The sequence below is a fragment of the Podarcis liolepis genome, assembly GCF_965112155.1.
Source record: "Podarcis liolepis genome assembly, chromosome: 2".
Lineage (NCBI taxonomy): Eukaryota > Metazoa > Chordata > Lepidosauria > Squamata > Lacertidae > Podarcis > Podarcis liolepis.
In genome coordinates this window covers 33,548,881-33,572,311 of record NC_139555.1, presented here as the reverse complement: position 1 = coordinate 33,572,311, position 23,431 = coordinate 33,548,881, and the positions used below count along the sequence as shown (strand labels likewise).

The following is a 23,431-nucleotide window of genomic DNA, read 5'->3' as shown; positions in this document are numbered from 1 at the left end:
TTGTTTAGATGCTTTCCTTTTCACAATGTTTTAAAAGATGTGGCCAATCTACTGGATTTGCAATCTCAGTACAGTCATACCTCGGGTTACAGATGCTTCAGGTTGTGTTGTTTCAGATTATGGACCGCTGAAACCCAGAAGTACCAGAATGGGTTACTTCCGGGTTTTGGTGGTCGCGCATGCGCAGAAGCGCTGAATCACAACCCGCGCGTGCACAGACGTGCAGCTGTGGGTTGCGGGTACGTGCATCCCGCACAGATCACGTTCGCAACCCGAGCATTCACTGTAATTTACCTGTAACTTGGATAGTCCATCTGCAGCAAGATTCAGAGAGCTACTTTTCATAGGCAAGTGTGACTTATTGCAATGTTTATTGGAAACTGTGGAGGGAAATGTTTTCTGGCAAATTACCTGTGACCAATGTAACAAGTGAGAATTCCTTGTGGGAAGTTGCAGTCTCCATGGGAATTTAACCTTGATATGTTTATTTTGAACCCAACATTTATCATCATTTGCAGGGATGGCAAATGTCAACAAAGTTCCTTAAAAAAGAAAGAGAGAGCTGGATTTCATATTCATGAACATCATATTGCCATCACTCAGCAAACCAATTTTCTTTTCAGTTTCTCTGTCCCTCAAACTTAAAATAATAAAGTTGGCAACTGACACCAACACTTCAGTATAGTACCTTTTTCTCCTTCTGCGCTGTCTCTCAAGATACTCAAAGTTCCCCTCAGGACATTATTCCCTGTGACTAGGGTGCTTATTTTTTAAAAAGTGGGAATTGCAAACCATGGCAGAAGTTTGGGCAGAGAACAGGGGTCGACACTGAGGCAAAGTGGCAGTTTAAAACAAGGTTTGGGTACAGTAAGAAGGGAGTTTGGAAAAGTTCTTTTTTACTAGGTTTTATTGATAACTTAAATGTTCTGTTTTATATTTTGGAAAACCACTTAGATTTTCTTACAATCAACAATACATTTTTTTTGTAAAATAAACAAGTAAACATTCAGCCTGCAACTTCTTGTGATTTGCTTAAGGGGCTGTTTATAATTGTACAGTTCATGTCCAGTGCAGGATGTTCTGCTGCTAGAGGCAAAAAACCCAGTGCCACCTCCTGTGACCCCTACTCTTCACTGCCACTGTTAGATGATCGCCGCCTCCTCCTAGTCTTCCATTGCTGTGGCCACATTCCACCCCACCCCCCATGCATATATCAAATACTGTTATTGTCACATATAAACTGTCATGATTATTATACCCCTTCAACATATGTTTGCGCTTGCTCCCAGTGAGGGGATGCCCCTTGATCGGATTGGTCATGGAGGCTAATTTCTCTGAATAAACACATTTTTGTATGCAATTCGAACAATTTTTTGCGAGCAAATTCTCCTAACATAATTCATTCTTCTACGTTATTTTCACTAACGTATTTTCACATTTCCCTCTAATATATACATTTTTGTAAGCACTGTTTGATCAGAGGACTGCAGCACAGAATTCAGAGTAATGTAACTGCTCATTTGTGGACTTTCCAGAGACATTTATCTGACTGGACACCCTCAGAATGCTGAACTTGCAGGTCCAAGCATGGTGCTCCCCATACCCCAACCCATATAAATAAGAGACCAATAAGGCTGGTTTTGGGTCAAAACAGGCCACAACTTTATTGAATACAGATGAAAGAGGTTTGGCTTGGGCATGGGGCAGCTGAAATACTTCCGGCCCACCTGCCGGAAGTGATGCGTGGTCAATCCAGGCGGGGGTTCCTAAGACTTACATCAAATAGGGTGACCCCCCAAGGGACTGCTGTTTGGGGGAGTTCCTTCTGCCCTGGCCCTGCCTGGTCAGGCAAACATGGCCACTCACCCCAGATCCCTTTAACGGGATACCTCAGTGTTTGGAGGAGCAGGCAGAGACTACAACCTCCCCTCCACCCAAGACAAAGGATTGGTCCAATGCCCAACCAGTTGTGACAATTGCTATGAGGAAGGCAAAACCACCGGGTCAGAGTCAATTAACCCGGTGGGCAAATTCCTATCTGGCCCCTTAAAGGACGGCAACCACCGTAGTCGCAGCAAAGTCCTTGGCCATCAGCTTAAACCAAGGGTAGGAGGGCGGGAAAACCCAATAAAGGAACGTACAGGTAGTGCCCCAGGTGTGAGCTGCTTAAATGGGCAAGGGGTGGAACCGAGGGAAGCCTTCCTGCCCTGTTTGCTCCGCCCCCTGGCACAGCCGAAGAACCAGCCTGCATCCCCATTCACCAAAGCAGGGTGCAGGCTAGGATCCAGTTCCTGATAGGTGGTGGGGACATAAGTTTATCAGGAAGGGCACGGCAGTTCCAGTTCTCCCATCAGGGCCCCAGTGGAGCCTCCACCATCCTGCCACAACGCCACACCAAGAGGGGTGAATGGACTTGATGGACACTTGGCGCGACCCATTGAAGCTGCTCTTTCTCTTTCCGTTCTGCTTGTGCAGGACATAAAAACAGAACAACACTAACCACAGTCTTGCCCATCAAACATGCAATATAGAAGCCTTCCTACTTTCACTTTCCGAAGCTCTGCTTCATTTAGCCAGAGCTTATTCTGGCAATTGGATTCCAACACATTGCAGTGCCCCTCTTTCCCCCGTGAGCTTCCTGGGAGACTTTGGCTTCCCTCCAGGTCCCTTGAGCGGGGAAGACAACAGCACCATGAGCCTCTGGAGGAACTGGATGCTCCTCACCTGGGTGCTGCTTCCAGGTAAGGAAAAGAGAAAGATGGTAGTGAGGGCACAAGTACTGAATTACAAAAAAAGACTTCATAAAGGGATGTGAGCTGTGTGTGGCAAGAGAGGGTAGGATCAGAGGAAGGGAGGGCATGGCTTCTCTGCCGTTCCAGTCAATGCACGCTGCCATAGTTGAAGAATGCTATCCCCAGATTCCTTAGGAAGAGAGTTTGCCCATGTGTACATGATGTTCAATGTTCCTGAAGAGCTACCCCACTGCTTACTGATTTGCCCAATCTATGAGGACTTAAGAGCAGACTTGTTCCAATATTTAAACCTCTCAGTTGAGAGATGGATTTGGTACCTTATTAACTTTTTATTAGGGCCCATGCTTGCACAGATGTGAACAGCGCTCACTTCCACAATGGGCCCCTGACCCTAAAGTGTGCTACAGTGTTGGTGCATTGTTTCCCAACCCCAGATTGCTGCTGTATATGTCCTTGGTTGGTCACTGGCCATTTCATATGGCTGTGGTTTGCCATCATGTTATCCGTTTGGAGAGTCACTCCCTCCCCGCATCCCTCCCAGGTCTGACCATGCTTCAAAAGGGAGTTAGAATTCAGTGGCAGGGTCTTTGAAGCTGAAAAAGCGGCTCTTGGTGCTGGGAATGTGGTCCTTATGGATGCAGTAACCTATGAATCAACAAGCGACATTGGGTGTGTGTAATTTTATATTTTTCCATGATACTAGTTGGAGAGCTAATGCCTCACTCCAGGTTTATTCTGCTTTTCAGGTTGCATGTCTGATCTGACTGGTCCTGAAGCACTGAGTGGATTTTTGGGCAGGCCACTCTCTGTGAGATGCAAATATGATGTGGGTTTTAGGAAAAATGTAAAATATTGGTGCAAAGTAAGTTCATGGAGCAGTTGTGAAATAGTTGTTCAGACGACAGGATCTGAAGAAGAAAGGATGGCTAGCAGACTTTTTATCAAGGATAATCATTCTCGTTTGGAATTCACAGTCAGACTGGAGAACCTCACACAGGAAGATGCTGGGATTTACTGGTGTGGCATAGAAAGAGCTGTCTCTGATTATGGATTCCCTGTAAATATTACTGTTCTCCCAGGTGAGTCCCATTTCCAAGCACCACAGGAAACCCAAAAGACGGAATAAATGTGATCTTATGCACATTAACCCCAAAGGTGCTTACTGCTGGGTAAGTGTGCACAGACTTGAAAAGATAAGGAGAGTTCCTTCTTATATACTTTAAATATATATATAGGAAGTGAATACAGTATTGTGATAATTTTTCTCTTTCCAAAAGGATATTATATTGCCCGTTAAGCAGGTAAATAATGGTAAATGAAACAAGGCTTGTTTTATGTTGCTACATTATGCTGGTGTAAAATTCACATTAGGGAAATCTATTCTTGCAGAATTGTCTCCTGTTACAGATTATATTGCCAGGAAGTTCAAAATCCCAAGGGACATAATAAAATAATGGGCGGCTTCCAACAGGGTATACAAAAACGCAGCAGCAGCAGCAGCAGAATAGAATATCACACATTAAAAGTACCCTGATATAGGTCTGCCTTCAGATGTTTACAGAAGATCATTTAATTATTTATCTCTTTGACATCTTACTGGAGGGGGTTCCACAGGGTGGGTGCCACTACTGAGAAGGCTCTCTACCTGCTTCCCTGTAACTGAACGTCTCACAATGAGGAAACCCCCAGAAGGCCCTTGAATCTAGACCTCAGTGTTTGGGCTGAACAATGGGGGCGGAAACACTCCTTCAGGTATACTGGGCCAAAGTCATTAAGGGCTTTAAACCAACACTTTGAATTGTGCTCAGAAGCACACTGGGAGCCAATATAGGTCTTGTCGCACAGTGAAGTCAAAACACAGGGTCAAAATTCACAGTAAAAAAAACCTTTACTGAGGCAAACAGACTTCTTTACAAACACTGTAGCAACAATAATGGAAGAGAGCAAAATAAAAAGAAGTAAAGAGCACACTGAGCCCATGTATTTATCCTTCCTGGCTCCGTGTTACTTCCTGTAATTGAAACAATATTTGTATAAGGAATGAGTCAGCTAGATGAATGAATCTTCACTTTTCAGCATTTTCCAGCACTTTACTGCTTCTGTTCTCAAAGGCCTTTGTCACATGACAGGTCTTTCAGGATAGATGTTATCCAGTATAGTCCCAGTCACCGGTCTGGCAGCCACATTCTGCATTAATTGTAGCTTCTGAGTCACCGTGAGTGCATTGCAGTGGTCCAAGCTGGAGATAACCAAAGAATGCACCACTCTGGCAAGACAGTCTGCAGGCAGGTAGGGTCTCAGGCTCACTTTTATGAGCCAGAATAGGCAAGGATCGAGGAGACAGGTTTCACTCATCCAGGCACACTGTCTACCTCCTCAGAGTTAATCAGGTTGAAATTGATCTTGTACAACTTGACTAGACAGAGCGCTGAAACTCTCCCACCCCAGCCCTGCTACCACGGTGGCTCCTACCTCTTTCTGAATCTGGGTGATTTTATCTGCAAAAAGCTTTGCAAAATCGTTGCAGGACATTTTGGAGTCCTTCTTGGACCTCAGTGGCAAGGTGGTTCTGTTAGACTATAAACCACCTAAGAGTCTCCTGGAACCGCTTTCTGCAGATGCCATAGAGACAGTGAAAAGGGTCTTCTTTGCCATCGCTATTGCGATTTGGTAGGCTCTGCAATGTGCTCTAACCTATGTTCAGTCCAATTTAGGACATGTTTTCCCCCACCGGCGCCCTAGTCCTCTCAGAGATCGTTTCATCGCCTTCAGCCCTTGGGAAAACCACATGGTCATCCCAGCTCCATGCAATCGAAGAGGGCACTTCAGAGTTAACAGTCTAAAACTACACATTCCAGTGGGTCACCAGAGTATCAGCTGAGAGGCCATCAGCATGGGATAATAATGTATCCCCTACCCAGTGCTTTTTTTTCTGGGGGGAACCAGGGGTACACATACTCCTAAACTTTTTGTGAATCTTTGTACAGTACTTTTATCCATTTAGCTACTGTATTTATTTCCCCTGATTTGAACTTTAAAATGGTCATTTTCTTGAGTCAAAATGAGAGTACCCCTAAACATTTTTTAGGGGGGGGGAAGCACTGCACCTATCACTCTTTTGAAGCCATTTGGATCCGTTAAGTGGCAGAGGCAGACCATTCAAATTGGTCCCACCTCCCTGCAGATGGGAAGGGTTGCGGAGAAGTCTAGTTGTACCAGGAAGTGATCTGACCATTGGCACTTGTTGTTTGACTGGAACTATCCCTTACTTGCCAGTCCCTCTTCACAGTTCTTGGTCTCTTCAGTTTCTGAAGCTGTGCATTTCCTCATCTTTGTTTAGCTTCCTCCTCAGATTCAGAAGAAACAACAGCAATTAGCAGTCAGTCAGAACCTGATCTCTTTCTCATAACTACCACACAAGAACAAACAACCAAACAATCCTCCCCAGATTCCTCCGTGGATTCAGAAGGAACAACAGCAATTAGCTGGCAGTCAGAACCTGATCTCTTTCTAATAACTACCAAACAAGAACAAACAAACAACCAATCAGGCTTCAGCCCTATTCCAACAGAGTAAGTATTGAGATTCCCTTTGTGTAAACATGTGATATCACTGATATTTTGGCTCAGCAACCTCTAAAAGGTTTTCATGCTGCCACCTCCTGGTGGCTAGCAAGGCCTGTTTTCCTTGTTTGTAATTCATTTTTTAAATAAAGTTTTCAATTATACAGTTTCCACAAATAAAACAACCACCTATAAAATAATACATCAACTTCCCTTCTTCTCCTTCCGTGGGTCTTTTAAGTTTCCCATTCTTACTGCCTATTTTATTCCAACCAACCAAATTCTCCTCCTTTTCATATTACCTCAATCAAAATCAGACTGTTGAATTAATCCTGCTTAGTGTTTTCACTTTCTTACAATTATATGCAAATACTCCACAAAAACTTTCCATTCCTGTTTATAAACTTGATCATCTTGTTCTCTGACCCTGCTGGTTATGCCTTCTAACTCTGCACATTCCATCATTTTTAGTTGCCATTCCTCCTAGTTTTCCTATATTCCTGAAGTCGTGTCCCTGGGAGGAGGAGGCACTGCCACTACAAGCAAGGAGGGAGGCGGGTGCAGCACCCAGATGCCACCCTTGAGTGCCATTTGAGTCGATTCCCTCAGAAAGGCTCATGGGAGCACCGGCTGTGGTGTGTTAATCCACAAAGCTTCTATATTAGAGAATGGTGGGAAATAGTCCTGTTTTCTTCTATCAGCAATTATATGATATCTGCTGAGAGTGGTTGGGTCAACCCAGTCGAATGGGTGGTGTACTACTATGGTTATGATTCTGTTTCATTTACACAGATACCTGATTTATGGGCTTTTCGCCTTGAAAACCCTTATCTTCCTGGGTCTGGTCATTGCAGTTATCTGGATGCATAGAAGATACAATCAGAAGAGACCTTCAGCTGCCACACGGCAAGAAAATGCTGCACAGTAATCCCACAGTGACCTATGTAACTGTTGTTAAGCTTCTTTACATAATATATTGTTTTAGCTAATGCTGTTATAACTCCAGTATTCAAACTATTTGTGTCTTAATAGGCTTGATCTTCCCTTAAAAAAGAGCAATAAAAGGTGTGCCACAGGTTATTTAGATGCTTTCCTTTTAAGTGTGTTTTAAAAGATGTGGCCAATCTACTAGATTTGCAATCTCAATCATTTATCTGTAACTTGGACAACCCATCTGCAGCAAATTACAATGAGAGCTAGTTTTCATGGGCAAGTGCCACTTTTTGTAATTTTTATTGGAAACTAGGGAAGGGAGGATGTTTTCTGGCAAATTACCTGTGACCAATACAACAAATTACAATTCTTTGACCTCTACAAACTGATGCAAAGCAAGACCCTCTGCACCTAACCCTTTAAAACGCATTCACTAGTTTCAGATCAGCACTGAGTCCCTGAAGGATGTTGCAATCTCCATGGGAATTTGGTCTTGATTTGTTTACTTTGAACCCAACATTTATCATCGTTTGCAGTGAAGGCAAATGTCAACAAAGTTCCTTTTTAAAAAAACCCAAAAGAGTTGGATTTCATACTCATGAACGTCATATTGCCATCTCTTGGTCAACAAATTTTCTTTTCAGTGTCTCTTTCCTTCAAATTGAACAATAACAAAGCTGCAAACTGACACCAGTACTTCAGTACATTACATTTTTCTTCTTCTGAGCTTTATTTCCAAATACTCACAGTTCTCAATTGCAAGGAATAATGTCCCTATGGGGTGTCTATTTTAAAAATCATTTACACGTTGTGCTCAATATGGCTCTGAACCTTTTACAGGGTTGAAACAATGCAAAAGACCTTTAGGTCCCGCAGTGATTTTTTGTATTGTTGTATGGCAACAATAAATATATCTAAACATAACACTGCTAATAGAGCAGGGTCAAAAACCAGTGCGGGCTCCTATTAATCCAAACCACATGGCTCCATAACCTGAACAATGGATTGGTACATGTTTCCTTGTCTCTGGGCCTCAGAGAAGTAAACTCCCTACTCTTAGCCCTTCCTCACCAGCACATTAACGGCACTGAGGGACTTCTGGCCTCCTCCTCCAGACTTAAGGTTTTTTATTTTATTTTACGCAAAACATTTTATTTAACTCAAGAAAGGACAAGTGTAGTAAGCGGGACTACACACACACACACACACACACACACACACACCGACCATTCCTCCTAGACACTGGCAGGACTTGGCCAGGAAGGGGGAGAAATCGCTAGTTGTTGCAAATCACAAGCCAAACGGTAAAGCTGCTGCCACCACCTCCTTTCCTGGACCACCCTCGAATGGGGTTCAAGGAGGGGAACCCCCCTTCGATATTTACTGGATTTGCCCAGCCCTGAGTCACTTTACCGTGACGCAGACAGAAATTCAACAGGGAGGTGTCCAAACGGTAAGCACCAGTTTAGCTTCCCCGAGCAAAGGCACAGAGTACAAAATACAAAAAGTCCTTTTCCACATCTATTGAAAAGGCCACTCGAAAAGTTGCACATCTCTTAGAAGGTTACAAACAAAAAATAAAAACATTGTAAAGTATGACTAGCTAAAACCATACTCACACAGCAACAATAGTTCAAAACACAGCAGAGTTGACACAGCAGAGTACTTTCACTGGTCAAACGCCCCCAGGTGAAGTACCAAGGCAAGATGTTCTGCCCTTTGCATCTGAATTCCTAAATCCTTTATCCTTGAAAACCCATGTGGAGGACAGGTTAGGGACCAATCATTTCTTCAAGTTAATTACCAATTTACCAATGGCTGTACCAATGGCTGTATACCCGCCCACCTGTGGGGAAGGGAGGGCGGATACTCCTGATTGTCAGGAGACCAGCACAGCTGAACTTTGTTTAGACTTAGAGACCTTAAGATCAAAAGGGTCTTCCTCCGTTCCCAGGCCTCTCTTACCGTACCAGGCTCCTAAGTTGTAAATTACTTGATAGCCTCCTGTGCCTTTTTACAACCCTATCCACACTCAGGCCCCAGCTGTACCAGGGTCTGCAAATCAGATCACATCTCATCCTGCCTAGAGTCAAGATGCACCAGTAATTGACTCACACTTCTAGAGACAGGGAGTTTTACGTTTAAAGAGACCAAACACCCATTCCCCAGAAGGCCACAGTCTTATCTCTCCCACAATGCCTCACTCCTGCGTGAACCAGCGCTTGACATACCAAGATTTCCCAACTTCACTACAACAAGAGGATCTAATGAAGTTTTCTTTAAGAGCGGACACACCACTGCTTCCTTCAGCTCCCTTGGGAATGTCCCCGTGCCATGGGACAATTTGATAATTTCAACCAGGGGGATCCATGCAATGTCTGGGTACGCTCTAATCAGCCAAGACGGGCACGGGTCAAGGGGGCAAGTGGTGGGCCTGGCAGCTCAGAGGAATCTATCCACATCAGCAGGGAGTATCCAATCGAAATGGTCCAACACTGGACCTGAAGACAGTGTTTAAACGGAATGTTTACCTCTATCTTTGTAGCTCTGTAAAGAAGAGGACTTGGGCAGGCCAGCTTTCAAGGCATGGATGGGCAGGCCTGAGGATACTTCTTGCAAGTAGATCACAGTTTTATGCCCTGAAAACGCCCCCAAGGCCCTGCATTCGGGGGTATGAACTATGGAACACTTATCCTCCATTTCCAGTTTCTCAATGACTTGACCTCCTCATGGCCATGAGTTTCCACAGGATGACAAAGCACTATGCGAGGAGAAATTTCATCTTATTGCTCAAGAGCTCATCACCATCAATTACCTCAGTTCCTGTGCGAAATACGTCTGCCATTTTGGAAAGTGCAAACAGCTCACCCGCAACAGTTGACATTATTCATCAATTATTTTTAGCCCCCTTCTTAGATATAGAAGAAGAATTAGCAATAACTGAACAACCAGACCTTGCTCCCTCTATAAATATGACTTGCAAAGCACAATTGAGCATTCTGATTTCCTGTTGGAACTACACGAGCACCTTGCTGTGTGCTGACAGAGTAATTTCCAATTATACCATTTTCACAATGTAACGAGGGAATGTAGAAAATTGATGTCTCTGATAGTGCTTGAAAACTCATCATTTCTATTTTGGATAAGTTAAGCTCCTAGTCCTCATGGCTGGGGCAAAACTGCAAGTGGGGAAACCCAGCCAGATGGTCGGGTGTGTGTGTGTGTGTGTGTGTGTGTGTGTGTGTGTGTGTGTGTGTGTGTGTGTGTGTGTGTGTGTATATATATATATATATATATATATATATATATATTCTTTCTTTCTTTCTTTCTTTCTTTCAGTTTCTGAGAAAAGAGGATGCTTAGTGGGGCTTTTGTTGGCCAATATCCTGCATAGTCTAGCATTTTCTATAGTCCTCATCTCCACTTCTCTCCCTACATAGGTCATTCATACTGAGCCTTTTCCACACATGCTTTGTCAACTAAGCTGCAGTTTCCAGTATCTTTTTCATGGTCTGCCATTATTCATTAAAGGGATAATAACTTTTGTGCTGCTCAATATTGTCAAGTCTGGCCTCCCTTCAGTTATATATTAAGTTCATTGGTGGTCCCAGAAGTGATTTCTCTCTCACAAACATCTGAAACACATCCTACATATTTTTGACCTGGGTGCTTTATCGTTGCTTTAAAACTGCAGCCCAGCTACCGTATAATCTTTGCGTATGCAGAACTTTTTCATTAGCGAATGGTGGGAAATAGCTTTGTTTTCTTCTATTTTCTCTTCTGTTGCTGTGCTGCAGATATCTTATTTATAGGTACTTCCTGCTTCCGACCAGCTTGAAAACGCCCTTCTTCCTGTTTCGGCTTTTTGCAATTATCTGGATGCATAGGAGACACAACCGGAAGAGAGCTTCAGCTCCCATACTTCCTGCCGCACAACTCACTTGTAACCACACCGTCTCTTTGTGTGTCACAGGGAAGTAAACCATGTGATGGTGGGGGACGGGGAGCAGAAAGCTCTCTAATGAGGTGACACCACCACGAGAGAACTTCAGCTACTGCATCAAACTGTCCACTGTGTGGACAGGATGTTGGACCTGAATAGCTCAGTTGGTTAGAATGGTGATACTGCCAAGGTTGCAGGTTCGATCCCCGTATGAGACAGCTACATATTCCTGCCTTGCACGGAGTTGGACTAGATCCTCAGGGTCCCTTCCAACTCTACAATTCTAAGACCAGATGGGCCACTGGCCTTCTGATTCAGCAGAGCTATTTTCATGTTCTTATGGGAAAATACTGTGCATCTTGTCTTGCTTATCACAGCCCAGTTGTAACTACACTAGGTCATAGTATTGGTTAAAGTAATTCCGGTCCACTGAAATGCATTTACATTATTCTCCTCAGAAAGCATGTGTGTTTCTTAATATAAGGGGTGGGGGAAGAATACACTAACCACTACTGCTTGCATACTAAGGATTGCAGAAGAGAAGCTGTCCTTTTCCCCCTATTTCTGAAGAAGGCTGAGCACTTCCGCTTTCAGGGCCTGGGGTTAAGTTATCGCCAGTGAGCTTTGAAGATTCTCTTTCCTGCCAGAAACTTGTGAGAGTATCTTGAGGCCTCTGGGAGAGATTGGCTACCCTTTACCTCCCTCCAACTTCAGCAGAGAATAGAAGCAGACTCATGAGACCGTTGAGGGTGTTGTCTTTCCTGGGCTGGGTGCTAATTTCAGGTAAAGAAGAGAAAAATGCTACGTCAAGGCCACTGATCTTGAACCATAAGGAGGAAGTCTGCCAAAATGCATGGGATGTCACTACTGAAAGTCCAGAGATAGAAGAGTCGAGAGACAAACGGCGGAAAGCAAAAGGTAAACATGCTATTTCTGTTGCAAACATGCTATTTCTGTTGCAAACTGGCGTAGAATCTTTTGCATGTGCATATACCCAAATAACTACTTTGGAATCTCACTGCGTATATGTAAGCATATGACCATATGACATGATGCCCTGATTTGTGGTTGGCTGCTGGCACAAGTTGCTGAATTGGTTGGCATGCCCATTTTCAAAAATTCCTTGTTTTTCCCGGTGAATTCGAAAAACTCTTTGGTGCCATGCTTAGGGGCAAAGAAGCTCACCTCAGAATACAGTTGCGCATTACAAGACAAATGTTTCCAAACTTCAAAACCAACATTACACTATGACAATTCTGAAATTTCCACAAGGTGGGAAAATATACTGGTAAATATCCGTGGTTGCAACACACACACAGTAAAGAGACTATCCAATAATACAATAATGCCCGAAACTAGAACTTCTGTCCTAAATGATGCAGCCTGAACAACCTTTGCATTTTAATGCAGATACTTTGGTACACTCCTACTAATATCCACAAGCTGCTTTGCCCAAAGGCACTTGGTGCAAAGGCCATTCACAGGAAAAGCAGGGCCATAGCCTCTCTCAGGGGCTATGGGGAGAACAATTTTGTGAATGCTTGTTACAGAGACGTGGAAAGACTTGTCTTGTAATGAATGTCCTGGCTTGACTGCAGTGCTGCACACCTGTCAAGGACTGGGCTGAGGAGGAATGGTGGAGACTGTCCCCCCTCTTCCTGCACTTCCCAGAGAAGAGGAAGACAGTATAGATTTAGAACAGTGGTTTGCAGAAGGTTACAGTTCAGAGGCTGCAGAGGGGAGAAGCTGGGAAATATTGGGAGAGGAGCAGGAGGGGGAGGAAGCACCACCTGGGGATAGACAGCTGACAGACTCAGTGTCTTTGGAAAGCATGCCAGACCCTCCCTCTCCCAGGTCCAGGTGGGCACTGCGAGTAGGAGAACAAAGCTCAGAGGCAGCGAGCACAGATCAGCTGATGACGTATAATAGGAGAGACGGAGGGGATGGGACTTTACTCAGAGCAACGCCATTATCCAAGAGGCAGCATTATGCATCTCTCTCTGTGAATATTGAATAAATTACCTTGGTAAGAACTTCTTGTTTTCCCCATTTCTGGCTGTCAGCCGTGAAGGAGGGGGATTGGATTCCCTGTAGCCTGACAACACCAGCAACATGGTGTCAACCTGATTGACTCCAATGAATGATTCTCTTTCTTTCCCCCAGAGACATGGCAACTGACCGGTCCAGTTGAAGTGCATGGGTATGAAGGGAAATCTCTCTCTTTGTGCTGCCATTATCAACAAACCTTTGAAGATAACACTAAGATTTGGTGCAAAATAAAAGAAGGCTTATTGTTTGATTCCTGCGAAACTTTAATATCATCAGATGGAAAGGTGAACATGGGCAGAGTCTCCCTCAGAGAGAATAAGAAAAAGCACTACTTTCAAGTGACCATGGACAATTTGCATCTGAATGATTCTGGTGTTTATCGCTGTGTTATAGATCGTCCATACCTTCTCAATATCAAACACAGGGTGAACGTGGCAGTTTCTCCAGGTAAATGCTGCTTCTCCTCCTCCTCTCCTTGTTTGTAATGATAGAAATGCAGGAATGAGGAAATGGAGAAAGAAAAGATCTCCAGAACATCAATGAATAGATGAAATCCTTCTCTTCATGCAGTAAAATACAGAATGCTCTTGATATAGCAGAGGAACTATGACCACAATTTTTGTTGATTCTTTTTTGTTTTGTTTTGTTTTTTGCCCTTTGCCCCCACCCCTCACCCCCCTCAGATCCAGAAGAAAAGTTATCATCTACAGAAACACCAGAATTTATTACCTACGTAGTAAAGTCTACCCACAGCCCAGATCCTACAGAGTGAGTATTTGGGTTCCTTTTCTATAACCTTGTGAGGGGCTTTCTATGTAGGCCCCACTTTTAATCTCCCCCTTTTGTCGCTGACCACTGAAATATAAGATTTCTGCAAATATAAGATTAACTGGGGAATAGATGCCTGTGAATATTTGTCCGAAATATGGTATTTATACTGATGTAATGGACAGCAGATGTTTCCCACAGAGGAAGCTGTGGTACTGGGCACTTTTGAGAATACCAGGTCTGAGGAAACTGCTACTACTGTTTGATTTTCATGTTGCTGCCCCGTGCTGTTGTTTGAACAGAAATTGGCTTTGGTTTTTACTATTCCATGCTTGTAGGGTTGGGAACACTTCTACTTCTATGACTTGCAGACTAATGGAGTAGAGCATTTTTGCAGCCCCCTGAAGGAACTTAGAAACTGGGACTGGCAATGCTTAATCTGCATGATCTGGTGTCTCTTGACAGTCCCTTCAGTATCTGCTCTTGCGGGGGTTATGTTTGCAAGAATTATGACTGAGCAACAACAACAACAAAAGGCACAACTATGTGTATGTCTAAAAGGGATGCGGGTGGCGCTGTGGTCTAAACCACTGAGCCTAGGACTTGCTGATCAGAAGGTCGGTGGTTCGAATCCCCGTGACGGGGTGAGCTCCCATTGCTCGGTCCCTTCTCCTGCCAACGTAGCAGTTTGAAAGCACATCAAAGTGCAAGTAGATAAATAGGTACCGCTCCGGCGGGAAGGTAAACAGTGTTTCCGTGTGCTGCTCTGGTTCGCCAGAAGTGGCTAATGCTGGCCACATGACCCGGAAGCTGTACGCCGGCTCCCTAGGCCAATAAAGCGAGATGAGCGCCGCAACCCCAGTCGGTCACGACTGGACCTAAAGGTCAGGGGTTCCTTTACCTTTACATGTATGTCTATAACCCAAGAGCCCACGTAAAAAACGTAAATCATTAAAATGCAAAAGGTTTGGTTAGCTAGAAATTTGTTTCCAAAACTTTCCGACTTACCATCAATTGCTGTGACGTCGAACGGGTGGGAGCCACCCACCACAAACCCCTTTCCAAGGCCATTAATTACAAGAGAAGCAATTCATAAATTAATTACAGTATTACTGTTAATGATGATGATGATCAGTAAGAAATTACATCATAAGGTACATGACTAAAACAAACTGTATCTGTTGGGGAATCATGTATATAATGTTACACTCTCCAATCTGATTGACTTTTGGGGGGTTTGCTCCCATTTTAAGATCTCTGAAAAAGAGCAGTGCAGACCTCTGTGTACATTATCCATACCATCTTCTGTTTTCATCCTGGGTCAACACGACAATCTGGTGCAGCCCGGATGACGATGGTAATTTTGAAGGCGTTTCAATCACATCGAAATATCTGCTTGGATTCTTGCAAAAGAAAATCCCTTCCCTATGTATCATTTTTGAGGAGGGAGGAGGAATCAGAGATTGACAGCACAACCCTGTGCATGTCTGACTGAGGTTGGATTGAGTTCAGTGAGACTGACTCCCAAGTAGATATGCTGAAGAATCAATAAAATAAACAAGTGGAACAAAGTTGCATATTATGTAAGAAGGATGTATTTTTTAAATGAAATGGCCATTGTTGAAATGGCTAATGGAAATATGTGAAATTTTATATTCTTTTTTTTCTTTTGCCAGGACCCCCGCAGATTCAAAGCTCTACATTTTGATATATAGTATCATTCCACTATTTATTCTTGTCTTACTTGCGACTGTGGTGTTGCTTCTGATGTCAAGGAAGAAGAAAACAGGTCAGAGCGATGCTGTATTCTTTGTTTATTCCTGAGCACGCTTCCTTCCTACTTGAATTTTATTCTGCATAAACCTAACACAAGAGCTCTGTTAAACAATTCACCTCTGAATGTTACCTGTTTGTAAAACTAAGAGACAACAATCCTCTGCCCACATACCGTATTTTTCTGTGTACTAGTTTTTTTCCTAAAAAATAATGTCCAAAATTTGGGGGCGTCTTAAACACGGATAGATCTCCCCCCATTTTCTTAAATTGGAGTCCCCCAAAATAGGGGGCGTCTTATACATGGGGGCGTCTTATAAATGGAAAAATATGGTACTTAGGTGTAAGCTTCACTGGACACAGGAGAACTTGCTTCCAAGTAAACATGCATCAGTCTACAGAGCCTCCAACTGGGGGTGGGGGGAACCACATGACAGCGGGAGGTATTCAACTAAATTTTCATGCTGGTGACATGGGACTCCTCTTCCACCACTGGTCCCCTTGCTGCCCCAAAATCAGTTCTGGAAGAGTGGGGGGAAGCCCCAGAACAGATTTAGGGCGTGTGCAGGGGGGAAATGTTCTGTTGCACAAAGATAAATACTTGTACTGATGGAGGCCTTAGAACTAGCTTAGATACAACCCATTGAGAGGGTGCAATATGAAGAAAGGAGAGACTCAGACAAACATTAAGGCCCAAGCTTCTTGGAATCTTAAGAGGGGCCTGAGTGACAGGGAGCAAACTGAGAAGCCACATGGCTGGCAGTAGTGATTAGCAATATTTCAGGTTCTGTGGTCGTAGGGCTGCAAATATATGTGCACTTACCTTGGAATAAGCCCACTGAACTCAATGGGACTTGCTTCTGAGTACATAGGCCTAGGATTATTTGTTTGTTTGTTTGTTTATTATTTATATACCACCCTTCATCCAAAGATCTCAGGGAGGTTCATAAAATAAAAGCACAGGATAAAAGCACAGAATAAAAATTCAGTATAATCTCCGGTAGGTGTAATTCCAGTACGGAATTTCAGTCAAGCAGATCTTTCTTACCACCTAACGTGTTGTTGCCGTTGCTTAGTTTGACCTACCTGATTTCCAATTGATGCATCCATTTCAGAATCACATTTTCAGAGAAAAGAGGAGCTAAATCTACCAGAAAGGGTAAGGCAAAAATCTCACATCACTCCATGATAAGATTTTTTAATTAATATTACTTATAAAATAAATATTTATATACCACTATGTCATGAAAAATACATGAAAGTGGTTTGCCGCAATATACAAGGCACATTAATGCAATCACAATAAGTAGCACCAGAACAGTCTAAAATTCTTATTTCTGAGAAGTGGAATAGTAGTACTGAGGAGCAATGAGGAAGATCTTCAGATGTGGTGAAAGTCAGTCTTAAAATACCACAATGTGGTCTCACAGCTGTGGGTTAACCAGCCTCATATACCAAACATGCTTAAGTCTACTTAATATGTGAAGGGGTAAATAGCATAGAGCAGAGTTTTCCAACCTGTGTTGCGTTGGCTACAGTGTATCACGCGAATACTCCCTGTGCTCCTCCCAGGGCTGGAAAGGGGTGAGTCTAACCTCCGGTTTGCTAGTGAAACTGAATTACTGTGTTGCAAAATGATACATGTCTAAAAAGTGTGTCACCAACATGAAAAGTTTTGAAAGCTCCGTCATAGAGTAAGTAAGCTGTCCTGCCAGCCTTAGCCAAGTCTACGAACTGTCTTTGTTCCCTCCCCGGTCTACCTGAGAAGCTCAACATGTGAAGAGGTTCTAAGCTGGTTGCTCCAGCTCCACCTGCATGGCTCTCATCAGCCATTCCTGATAACTTTCACCACTTTGGAACTAAACTAAATTTAGCCTGCACAGCCTTTTCTGAACACTGTATGGGGAGGCACATGAATCAGACCTTTGAACAGTTTGTAAGTAAGCAAATGTTTAACTTACCAAACATGTGGTCTTTTCCTATCTTGGGGGAAGAGGGAACTCACATTTATATGTCTAACCATTTATATTTCCATGCTGCATATTTTGTGATTTTTAACTCTCTGCTGGCACTCAGGAATTCTCCTTTATATACCTCTTTTTCCTTGACCACCAGCAACAGTGCATCTGCTAATACAGCCAAGATTTCAGCATACATTAGGCCTCATTCTTGAAAAGTTTGTTCTTGGTGGCATGTTTGCAATCTGGCTGGCTGGCAGAAATCTTACTGAGTACCAAGTTAGGGCCATTTCAGATGAGTACAAAGCTCCCCTTCTGTGACTTGTTTTCAAAACTGCGTTTACTTCCCCTCTTACAGATGCCTACCCACAATACTGAAGATACTCAGAATGAGAACACCATTTCTGACCAGCCCCCAGACCATAATGAGACGGGACTCTACAGGATTGTTAAGGTCCTTCCTGAAAATGACTATGAAGAGATTCACTCCCAGGAAAAGGTAGGAAGAAAATGAATGCTGTAACCAGCATCCTTATTAGCCACTGCCATCTGTTTGTGCCAGTATGGGCCTTCGGTCTCATTCAGCAGGGCTCTTACCTACAGACTGCCTGAGGCTTGTTGTATACTTGTTAGCATTTCTAATCTACTTATCTTTCAGACTTCAGAGGAGCAAAATGAGGTGTCTTATGCCAGCCTGGATATTTCAGATCATCATGGTCACGTCTACAACAACATAAATCTCTCCAGGCCAGCCCACCCAGAGACACATGCTCAGGAGGTCTTTTATACAGAGGTGAAGCCTGACCATTAAATATATATATATAGAAATCCAAAAGTGTTTCTCTCAGTGCACTGTCATGTGGGTTTTCTTATCCAGGCTCCAGACCACTTCTCTAGCTCAGAGACCCTTCCCCTTTAAAAGAGTAACTTGCAATAAAATGAGACTGAATCACTGCTCTGCTTCAACAAAACCAGCTGCTGGGGAACGGGAAAATGACAGCAGATCCTACTCTTACAGTAAAAGGAAAATGATGGATCTGCATTAGCTGCAACCACATACAGTGAGAAAGCATATGCCAGAGAGGTAAATATAATTTGAGCAGGGAGGGAGGCTTTAATGTACCTTAATGCATGACTATATGCTTTTTATTTGCAGAATACCTTCCCCAGAAAGATTTGCCTGCTGCAGCAATTTGGGCACCAGGTGCTTTTTATCCCAGGCCTTTTAATTTCAATTATATGCTTCAGTAGTGTATTAGGTCTGGACCCAAATTGATTACTCTTTGCTGGGTGTGGTGGTGTTTTCCAGCTAGTGCTTATACAGTGGTACCTCTGGTTACGTACTTAATTCATTCCAGAGGTCCGTTCTTAACCTGAAACTGTTCTTAACCTGAAGCACCACTTTAGCTAATGGGGCCTCCCGCTGCTGCCGCGCCGCGGCCACACTATTTCTGTTCTCATCCTGAATCAAAGTTCTTAACCCGAGGTACTATTTCTGGGTTAGCAGAGTCTGTAACCTGAAGTGTATGTAACCCGAGGTATCACTGTATTTATTATATACTGGTTTTGATATTTTTATGTCGGTTTCTGAGTTATTTGTATTGAGGTTGTTTAACTGACCCAAATGCGTTTTTTTGTATTTGATTGCCTTCTGTACGCCACCCAGAGGACATTGTTCGATCAGCTGTTCAGAAAACTGAGAATAAAACAATAACAATGATCTGTATCCTAGAACTTGAATCTGCAGCACTAATTACAGGCTCTCCCGTTTAAAAAGAAATGCATTTCTGCTTCTTGTGGCTACACAGCAAAGTTTGACACGGAGAAGCTTGGAAATCAACAAAGGACCTTGGGCAGGAGTTCTGGTAGTCAAAAGGAAAATATTATTGAAAGTCCAGTTGGGTGATAGGTAACCAGATTGTCTGAAAATCTGCCATCAACTTAACTCATGAGATGCCCACAACTGCTGAAGAAATGCGCTCTGTGAATAGGCCTGCTCAGATATATTCTCACACACTTTGCCACTGGAAAACCAGAGGCGATGTTTTATTCCATCTGCCTTGCCTTGATTCTGCTCTCGCAATCCAAAAAGAAAGAAGTCGTCTCAGTAGATTTTGAAGGATTGGAGCATATACTCTTTCTGGGCATCAGAGACCTTATCAAGTGACTCCAAGGCTTTGGAACATTCTCTGCGAAGCAGGAGAGAGAGCCAGGGAGAATGCAAAAGAAAAGGAAGGTGAATAAAGACTCCCTTTGGGGGACGCCATATTTTTGAATCCGTTAATAGGATTATCCTGCCAGTTAGTAAATTACCTATCCCCAGAGAACACTCTCCCTCCCCCCACACCCCTTTTGCAATGTTCACTTGCTGTTGTGGCATTTTGCATGGGAAACCTGATGCTGAACTAAGAATCCCCATGTCAGGAATTCAAGTGCCCAGTTCCAGGACCCCAAGAGACACATTTTTAGCACACTCCATTTGCACCTGTGACTCCTTGTTATGCCCACCACATCCACACATCCAAATCCTCTATAAGGAAACTGCAGGAAGGACCAGACAAGGAAACTTCCATTCAACAAGATGTGCAGGCAGCTGAGGATGCTTCCTGGCTTATAAGAGGCTCCCTGATCAAGCTTGCCGAAGGTTCTGAGCAACTAAGAAACCTACTCTAGCTGGTTACAGACTGCCTCTGCTTCAACTTCGACTTTACAGGGGCTGCTTCTGGGATTTTTACCCCTCACCACTTATTCCCTTGTCCCTGCCTCTTAGGAGATTGCTGCTCTGATATGGCCTTCAAACAGACCTCCTGCTCCCAGGGAGTTGCATCAGGCATGGCTTTTACCTTATTGTGCACCCCTTAACGTGCATCATAGGGATGTGGGTGGTGCTGTGGTCTAAACCACAGAGCCTAGGGCTTGCTGATCGGTAGGTCGGCGGTTCGAATCCCCGCGACGGGGTGAGCTCCCGTTGTTCGATCCCAGCTTCTGCCCACCTAGCAGTTCGAAAGCACGTCAAGTGCAAGTAGATAAATAGGTACCACTCCGGTGGAAAGGTAAACGGCATTTCCGTGCCCAGCTCTGGTTCGCCAGAAGCGGCTTAGTCATGCTGGCCACATGACCCAGAAGTTGTACGCCAGCTCCCTCGGCCAGTAAAGCAAGATGAGTGCTGCAACTCCAGAGTCGGCCACGACTGGACCTAATGGTCAGGGGTCCCTTTACCTTTACCTTAGAGAAACATTGCAGCTTAGTCCTGCTGGCCACATGACCCGGAAGCTGTCTGCGGACAAACGCCGGCTCCCTCCGCCTATAGAGCGTGATGAGCACCGCAACCCCAGAGTCGTCCGTGACTAGACCTAATGGTCAGGGGTACCTTTACCTTTAATGTGCATCATACCTGGCAAGAATCCCTTGTGTCTGTGCTTTCTTCACAAGGCTCTTCCTCACATGCATGTTGTCCATCCCCAGAGTGGAAAATGCCCTGACAACCTGAGAGGAGTGTGGGGAAACACTCAATTTACTGATCAGCAAAAGAGACACAGTCAGCAGCACAGAAGGTTCCAACCTACAGGACTCTGAACTGCCCTGATACCAACCTGTATGCGGACATCCTCACAGGTGTCTAGCTCCAGCATTTCCAACATGGCAAAGAACAAATTCTTATTGCGAATGCCAAGGACACCCTAGTGAGAGGCAGAGGAATGAAGTGTCACTTATATAAAGCAAAACAAGATGCAGAAAGGTTTTTCAAATCGGCATTTTATTCTTTTTTAAAAAAAAAATTTATACTTTTCAGATATATACATTCCACTGATTTTACAATCATTGTGACATTTTAAAACTTGACTTCCTTCCCCCCCTTTCTGCAGTTCCTTTATTTTTAATATCTTCTGCATATCCAAATTAACTTACTCATTTATTTATCTTCTTTAAATATATATTTTATTCTTAATGGTGTGCCACAACATTTAATCTGGCCATCTTTCATGATCAGAGAGCACTTTTCTTCTCACAATAATAGATGGACACATGTATTATTATTTATTGAATTTTTTATTGAATTTCTATACTGCCCCATACCCAGAGGTCTCAGTACCACACGTATCTGAGGAGCTTCATTTCCCTAAGCAAATCTACACACAAATGTATAATCTACAAACAGGAAGTGTTAAGGGTAAACAAACAGAAATTAAATATGTGCAAGACAGAACTGCTATTGGCCAGGAAGACTACCATTCCATTGGATGGGATGTCGACCTAAAAACCTGGGAGTACTCCTGGACCACACCTTGTTATAAGATACTTTGGCCCAATAGTGTTTTGTCCAGCTTCAGCTGGTGCTCCAGTGGGGCTCATTCCTGGTAAAGTCCGACTGGCTGATTCTAATTGTGCAGCCTGAATTTGTTGCTATGTGACTGAATACCAAAAGTTATGACAGTCTGGAAGTGCCTGTATGTCTTGTAAGTATTTCTGAAGGTTCTCAAGAGCTTTAGGCCCAATAATTTCTTGGGAAAGGCAGACCCACCCACATACACACATGCCTTGGCCATACAACTCACTTCCAAATAAGATGACTTCCAAATGCTCTGAGTTCCTGCCCATGAAAAGTGTTCAGAAACCTCAGGTGGTGCAAAACGTAGCTGTCAAGAAGGTTGGCTGGCGTCAGTTTTGTGGAGTACATTACACTCTGGTGTTATGTGAGTTGCTCCAAGATTGGATGTTTTTGTTGGTGGGTGTTGGTTGGTGATTCTAGGCACAATTCAAAGTTCTGGTTATTAACAGCAAAGCCCGAAATGGCTTGAGACCAGGAATTTCTGAGTTTGCATATGTTCATCACTGGAGACCATGTTCTGTGCCCCTTTGCCTTCAGAGCAGCCTTCCCCAGCCTGACGACTTCCAGGTTTCTGGGCTACATACAACTCCCTTCAGCTCCAGCCAATAGTCAGGAGTGGTGAGAATTGCAGTGTAAACCAGCTGGAAGGCACTGGGTTGGGGAAAGATGATTCAGAGACTTGGCTGCCTGGGGCATGTGGGGCTTAGGAATGTGATGGTTATGGACTTCCCTCCCTTGGGAAGGCCAGCCAGTCTTTCACCTTGGCCTTCAGGTGAGTAGTGAAGACATTCTTGGGGCTCTGGAATTATCGTAACAGTTTAATCCCAAAGGCAAGCATGCATCTTACTATGGGCAATATCTGGTTTGTGTCTCTTCGCTGTTGGAAGTCAGTAGAGTGGGGAGGGGGAGGTGATTTTTGGCAATCCCCCTGGAAGGTTCCAAATCCTCTGCTGCAGATGGGGCATGCAATGGGGGAAAGGAGGAATTGCTGGAAACAGCCTTCCTTCTTATTCAGCTGGTGGATATCTTCTGTCAGCAGAGTTTATCCAGTTGAACACCAATCTATGTATCCTTGCATACAGTGCGCCCCCCCCCTAGAAAAATAGGTGCCAGCGTTCACCATGAAGTTGTTACAGTAAGTGCCACACTTTTTAACAACAACAAAAAGAGGCGCCAGTATTGAGTACCCTTGAGTACCCCCTGAAAAAAGCACTGCTTGCATCATCATCATCATCATCATCATGCACATTTTGTGATTGCAAGCTGACAGCTCCAAGGCTATGTGACTAAACCTGAAGTGTGACTTACTAATGCAATCACAGCCTTCTTTCGGATCTCATCTTTGTCATCCCTTAGCTGCC

General features: G+C 43.8%; 2 protein-coding genes across 9 annotated transcripts in view; one reads left to right on the top strand and one right to left on the bottom strand.

Moving 5' to 3' along the window:
* Nucleotides 1-2,157: 2,157 nt before the first annotated feature.
* The window catches only part of LOC310699409 (polymeric immunoglobulin receptor-like), a 26,405-nt gene continuing 5,131 nt past the window's right edge, over nt 2,158-23,431 (top strand). Inside the window, exons 1-8 of one of the 5 annotated variants that reach the window (XM_083487232.1) lie at nt 2,158-2,741; nt 3,500-3,832; nt 13,356-13,688; nt 13,925-14,009; nt 15,686-15,798; nt 16,898-16,941; nt 18,099-18,239; nt 18,399-18,533. In XM_083487232.1, the coding sequence (XP_083343358.1) occupies nt 2,693-2,741; nt 3,500-3,832; nt 13,356-13,688; nt 13,925-14,009; nt 15,686-15,798; nt 16,898-16,941; nt 18,099-18,239; nt 18,399-18,533 (1,233 nt within the window). In that variant the 5' untranslated portion in view covers nt 2,158-2,692. Of the gene's footprint in view, nt 2,742-3,499; nt 3,833-10,592; nt 12,111-13,355; nt 13,689-13,924; nt 14,010-15,685; nt 15,799-16,897; nt 16,942-18,098; nt 18,240-18,398; nt 19,467-23,431 lie in introns of those variants that run through there. The other 4 variants (XM_083487233.1, XR_014522071.1, XM_083487234.1 and 1 more) reach the window with 4 other exon arrangements.
* HEATR9 (HEAT repeat containing 9) overlaps nt 19,745-23,431 on the bottom strand; it is a 23,423-nt gene continuing 19,736 nt past the window's right edge. For 3 of the 4 annotated variants that reach the window (XM_083487197.1, XM_083487198.1, XM_083487196.1), the window contains 4 exons: nt 23,379-23,430; nt 21,334-21,420; nt 21,135-21,226; nt 19,745-19,929 (listed from right to left, as the gene is read on the bottom strand). In XM_083487197.1, the coding sequence (XP_083343323.1) occupies nt 19,845-19,929; nt 21,135-21,226; nt 21,334-21,420; nt 23,379-23,430 (316 nt within the window). In that variant the 3' untranslated portion in view covers nt 19,745-19,844. Of the gene's footprint in view, nt 19,930-21,134; nt 21,227-21,333; nt 21,421-22,296; nt 22,487-23,378; nt 23,431 lie in introns of all 4 variants that reach the window. The other variant, XR_014522061.1, reaches the window with a different exon arrangement.